This window comes from Vollenhovia emeryi, unplaced genomic scaffold (genome assembly GCF_000949405.1).
Source record: "Vollenhovia emeryi isolate VEMERY1.0 unplaced genomic scaffold, V.emery_V1.0 DF939550.1, whole genome shotgun sequence".
In the NCBI taxonomy this organism is placed as follows: domain Eukaryota; kingdom Metazoa; phylum Arthropoda; class Insecta; order Hymenoptera; family Formicidae; genus Vollenhovia; species Vollenhovia emeryi.
Genome location: NW_011966816.1, coordinates 5,317 through 11,022, shown reverse-complemented (window position 1 = coordinate 11,022; position 5,706 = coordinate 5,317). Strand labels below are relative to the sequence as shown.

Genomic DNA, 5,706 nt, shown 5'->3' with positions numbered 1-5,706 from the left:
AACGGCGCGTTGCTGCGTGAATGCAGCGGAATTTCGCGAAGTGATTCAAGTGGTGCCGAAGTGCAGTGACATGGTTGCAACGATACCGCTGGTGTAGTTTTGCGGTATCGCCCCAAAATGAATGGCGAAGCGAGACGTGGATGCAATCGCGACAAGGGTGTGACGCGGGGACGAGACAACGCATTTTTTCCCGGCGCATGTTACTTGTCCTCGGAGGGAGTGGTTGACTCGCGATCTCCCGGCAGCAGCACCAACTTGACGAGGGGTCGCACCAGCTCCGTGGATGCCGTGCGAACCGTCGCGACGCGGGTCACGCTATCCTCGCCTGGATGCAACTTGGTGATGCGGGCCAAAGGCCATCGGCTTGGTGGCGTCGTCTCGGTGCGGACGATGCACAGGTCACCGATGCGAGGGACGACATCCTTGGTCAACCATTTTGGACGCGCTGCCAGGGAGTGAATATACTCGCGCGACCACCTTTGCCAAAAGTGGTCGCGCATCCTTTGCAAATGCTGCCACCGGGAGAGCGTATTGTCTGCCCTTTCGAGCAGCGACGGCTCTAGAACGGCCAGCAGCGGGGCGCCGATCAGGAGGTGCCCAGGCGTCAGGGCGGAGATGTCGTCCGGGCAGTCTGAGAGTGCTTGGAGTGGCCGGGAGTTGAGGCAGGCTTCCACCTGAGCAAGGAGAGTGCTCATCTCCTCGAACGTGAGGGTGGTGTCGCCGATTACTCGACGAAGGTGAAATTTCGTCGATTTCACGGCTGCCTCCCATAGGCCTCCAAAATGCGGCGCGGACGGCGGGTTGAAATGCCACCGGATGCCCTGGGTAGCGACGTGTGTTGCGATGCGACAGCCGTCGGAGGTAGACGCTCGAAGAGTTGCCGATCGGCGCCGACGAAGTTTGTGCCGCAGTCTGAAAAAAGGTCAGTACAGAGTCCCCGGCGCGAAGTGAACCGGCGCAGGGCGGCCAGGAAAGCGTCGGTTGAATAATCCGACACCACCTCGATGTGCACGGCTTTGGAGCTTAGGCACACAAAAATGGCAATGAATGCCTTGTGTGCTCGGTGACCTCGCCCCTTGGTCGTGCGGACAAAAATCGGGCCGGCGTAGTCAATGCCGGTCCGGCTAAACGGCCGCGCTGGGGTCACGCGTTCCTTCGGAAGATCGCCCATCGGTGGTTGCAGCGTGACTGCTCGCCATCGGGTGCAAGTGACGCACCGATGAAGCTAGCGTTTCACGACGGTTCGGCCCTGCGGAATCCAGAAGCGGAGTCGGAGCATGCCAAGCGTCAGCTGAACTCCCCTGTGCAGAGTGCGTCGGTGATAAGCCTCCACGAGCAGCTTTGTGAGGTGGGACCATGGAGGTAAAATCATCGGGTGCCTTTCATCGAGTGGTAGCGCCGAGTGCCGCAGTCGTCCTCCCACCCTGAGCACCCCGTTGTCACTCAGGTAAGGATTCAATTTTATTAGAGTGCTCCTTTTCGATAGTGCGCGGTTGTCCTCGGTGGTCGCGACCTCGGTAGGGTAGTGCAGAGCCTGCACCACTCGGAGCCACCGCACAAGAGCCGCGTCGAGTTCGTCGGCACGTAGTGTTCGCGCCGGTAGACTCGCTCGAGCCCTCCTCGAGACGTTTCGCCAACGCAGGCACCAGGCGGTCACCCTCAGGAGCCGGTGCAACTCGGAGAACCGGAGGAGGAGCTCCGGCTCTTCGACGGTCTCGGTGACGGCACCGTGAGCAGTGGCTCTCCCCTCGGGGATCTCCCGGGGAGTGACGTCAGGGGTCTCCATCGGCCAGCTCGCTCGGTCCTCGTGCAGCCAGGAAGGGCCAGACCACCACAAAGGATGGTGTAAGAGGTCGGTTGGCGATATCCCCCGAGAAGCGCAATCGGCAGGATTCTCTCGGCCCGGGACGTGACGCCATTGAGCCTCGGGAAGGAGCTCCTGGATAAGAGCCACTCGGTTAGCCACATACGTCTTCCATCGTGATGCGTGGCTTTGGATCCAGTGCAGCGCTACCTGCGAGTCTGACCAGAGGAATACTGGAGCTGCGGACAGACCTAAAATTGACTGAGTGTGTGCCACGAGTTTGGTGAGCAGGGCAGCGGAGCAGAGCTCTAGACGCGGCAGAGTGACGGGCTTGAGCGGGGCAACTTTGCTTTTGGCGGTGAGCAACTGCACGCGGACTCCGGAGCCATGCTCGAGGCGGAGGTAGACCGCCGCTGCGTACGCCCGCTCAGAAGCATTGGCAAAGCCGTGGAGCTCAGAGCGTGAACTCTTGGCGCCACTGCCGAGCCAGCGGTTCACGCGCAGACCCTCGAGGAGTGGCAGCTCCTTGAAGAAGCTCTCCCATTGGAGCGTGTCCACTGACGGGAGTGGCGTGTCCCAATCCAGCCGCTTCATCCAGGTTGCCTGAATTAGAATTTTCGCTCGGATGCTGACGGGTGTCAACCATCCGAGCGGATCGAAGAGTCGCGCTGTCTCCGCGAGAACGCTCCTCTTCGTGTAACTGGCAACGACACGAGGCTGGATCGCAAACGCGAAGGTGTCGTCGTTGGGATGCCATCGCAGTCCCAACGTGGAGTGTATCTCGTGCTCCCAGGAGTGTGGTTTGGTCAGGCGGTGTTCCAGTGGAGTTCCGGCGAGAATCTCAGGGCAGTTCGCGGCCCATTTGCGGAGTGGAAACCCGCCATGCAGAGCTGGTGGAGCTGGATCTTAACCGCGATCGCGTCGGACTTTTCGTGAGCGCCGGTGACTACATCGTCGACGTAGCAGTCGCGGCGCAGAACCGCGGCCCCGCGCGGAAAGTTGTCTTCTTCGTCGACCGCGAGCTGCCGCAGCGTGCGGATGGCCAAGAACGGCGCGCAAGCGAGGCCATACGTAACCGTATTGAGACGGAACTCGCGGACCGGCTCGACTGTTGAGTGCCGCCAGAGTATCCGCTGGAAATCGCGGTTTTCGGGAGCGACGAGGATCTGGCGGTACATTTTTTCGATGATGGCGTAGCGGTGCCACCGCCAGCGCATCAGGACGCTTAACAAAACCCCCTCCCAGGGGGGTCCCGGGTATCCATAAAGGATTCTCCTGCGTTAACAAAAAAAAAGCGCATCAGGACGTCAGCGAGGGCAGGCAGCAGGTTCGCTCCCGTGAGAAGATGGGCGTTGAGCGAGTCGCCGGACTTGGTTCGCTGCGACCCGTTAAACACCACCCTCAGCTTCGTGGTGGCGCTTGACTCCCGGAGCACTCCGTGATGCGGAAGGTAGCACTTACCGTAGGTGGGAGGATTAGACGCGCCAGTCACGCGCGTCATATGCTGAACGTTTCCGTACTCCCTTAGGCAGGAGCGGTAGAGTTCTCCGAACCGCGTGTCCCGGCTGCCTTTCCGCTCGACGGCGTGCAGCAGGCGTTCCGCAGACTTGCGAGTCTCCGTGAGTGTTGGCGGCGGAAAGGCAAATGGCAGCCTCACCATGTACCGCCCTGAGGAGGTGCGAGTGTGAGTGCGATTGAAAAACTCCTCGCACAACTGCTCGTCAGGAGTGAGGGCGATGGGAGCGGAGGGTTCCTGCTCCTGCTCCCAAAAGCGCTGCACCAGCGAGGAAAGCTCGTGCTCGGCCGAGCACTGCAGGGAAGTGCGCGGCTTCGAACCTGACGAGTCGACGCATCCGCCGGACAGTATCCATCCAAGTGATGTGCGTTGAGCGACGGGAGCCAAAGGACCTCCCTTCCGAAGACCCTCCTCAAGGATGATGGAGCATACCTCAGCGACAAGGAGAAGCTCGATCGGATCGTTGGCCCGGAACCATGGATCGGCCAACTGCAGCCCCTTCACGTGAGGCCACGGGGCTCCAACCTGCGTGCTTCCACCCTGGTAGAGCGAGAGACGAGGAAGAACGAAGGCGACAGCGGTCAACTTGGTCTCGTTGACGGTGGACGCGAGGCTGAGCGAGACTCTTCCTCGGCTCGTCCCGGTGCGGGTTCCCCCGATGCCAACGATCGACACCGAGGACTTGGACCGCGGCAAGTGCAGGCGTTGCACTAGGGACTCGAAGATGAGTGATACCTCCGAGCCCTGATCGATCAACGCTCGAATAGTGTACGGGGCTCCGTGGCGGTCGGCGACGTTCACTCTCGCGGTCGCGAGAAGAATCGCCCGAGTGTCATCCTCCCGTTGCACAGCTGAGAGCGCGTTGGCCTCGGCGGGTTGGGCAGTGGTGTACGCGTCGTGAAGCATTGAGTGGTGCCGCGCCTTGCACGTGCTGCAAGTTTTCGCGGACTGACACTTTGCGAACAAATGAGGACCGAGGCAATTGTAGCACAATCGATGCGTTTCCGCGACGGCTTTGCGGTCGGTCGCGGACTTCGTCTTGAATTCGTCGCACATCATGACGTTGTGCTTGCCCTTGCACAAGACACACTGTGCCGACGTGGCGACCCCCTTGGAGTGATGAGACTTCGCGGATCGCGACGGGTCTCCGGATGGTTTGGCGGTTGGCGTTCTGGCCGCTTTGAGCGTGAGAGCTCGTCGCGTGATGAACTTCATCAGCGTTTCATGACTCGGGACATCGTTCGACTCGCTGGTGAATGCGGCCCACTCGAGACGAGTTCTAGGGTCGAACAAGTCGGTCACGAGGTGGTTCAAAAGATCGTAACCGTGTGACTCGATGGGCCGACCGATGCCCTCCTGTCCACTTACGACGCTTGTTACGGCGTTGAAGACGCGATTCAGTTCTTCCGCGGTGTCGCTCTTCATTTTAGGAACCGCGGTAAAGGCAGAGAAGTTGGAGCGAGCCACTTCCTTCTCGTTTTCATAATGCTCCGTCAGCATCGACCACGCGCGCGGATAGTTTTCCCCGATCACGGCTAACGGACGAATTACCTTTTCAGCTGCTCCTTCAAGGCAGTGCCGCAAGTGGTGGAACTTCTCAATGTTCGAGAGGGACTTGTGTTTTCCGACGATCGACATGAAGCTGTCCCGGAAGGTGGGCCAGTCCTCGAACGCGCCCGAAAACGATTTTACTCGGAGTCTAGGTAAGGCCGATGCGGAGGAAACGCCGCCGGGCTCCTTGCTCGACGCGGCGCTTGTCGGATTCGCGGCTTGGAGCTTTATCGCGTATTCGTTCAATGCGCTTCGCTCTTGCATGTACGTAATTTCAATGGTGTCGAAAAATTGTGTTTGGTTGTACTCACTCTCATCAAATTCTTCTTTGAAGAGTGTTCGAATGGTTTCGTGCTGTGCTTCGACCTTGGCCCATATCTTGTCGAGGAGTTCAAGGCGTGTTTCAACAGCGTGTAGCGTGATGTTCTCCGCGCCCATCTTCTTCAAGTTGGTGACCGAACGGGCGATGCGACCATGAGCGTCGCTTTGCGCCGTTAGCAAGGCGTTTAAGTCCATGTTAATTGATTTCCCTCTTTCAGGCATTCAAACAGGCGGTGCACTCCCGAGTTAGCGGTTGCCGGTGGAGAATCCGGCTCGAAGGACCAATAATGTTCGGTAGCGCGGTTGATTTGCGAGAATCGGACGAGGGAGACCGAATGGACGGAAGACAAAAGGAAGCAAGACAAATTATAACCACGTCTAGTACCAATAATTATTTCAATAAATCAAATCACAGTCCAATGAAAAGCGGTAGTGCGAATTCAAGTGTCCTTTTTCACAGAAAGGCGCGAGCGGTACAGATGGTCTTGTGACGAAGCGGCGAGGCTAACGACAA

At 59.0% G+C, this 5,706-nt stretch overlaps 1 protein-coding gene across 1 annotated transcript; it reads right to left on the bottom strand.

Moving 5' to 3' along the window:
- Positions 1-1,225: 1,225 nt before the first annotated feature.
- On the bottom strand, positions 1,226-5,387 carry LOC105557247. Its single transcript, XM_012004432.1, has 2 exons — positions 3,266-5,387; positions 1,226-2,703 (listed from the first exon to the last, which is right to left on the bottom strand). The coding sequence occupies exons 1-2, from the start codon at positions 5,385-5,387 to the stop codon at positions 1,226-1,228; spliced, it is 3,600 nt and encodes a 1,199-aa protein (XP_011859822.1).
- Between the last annotated feature and the right edge of the window lie 319 nt (positions 5,388-5,706).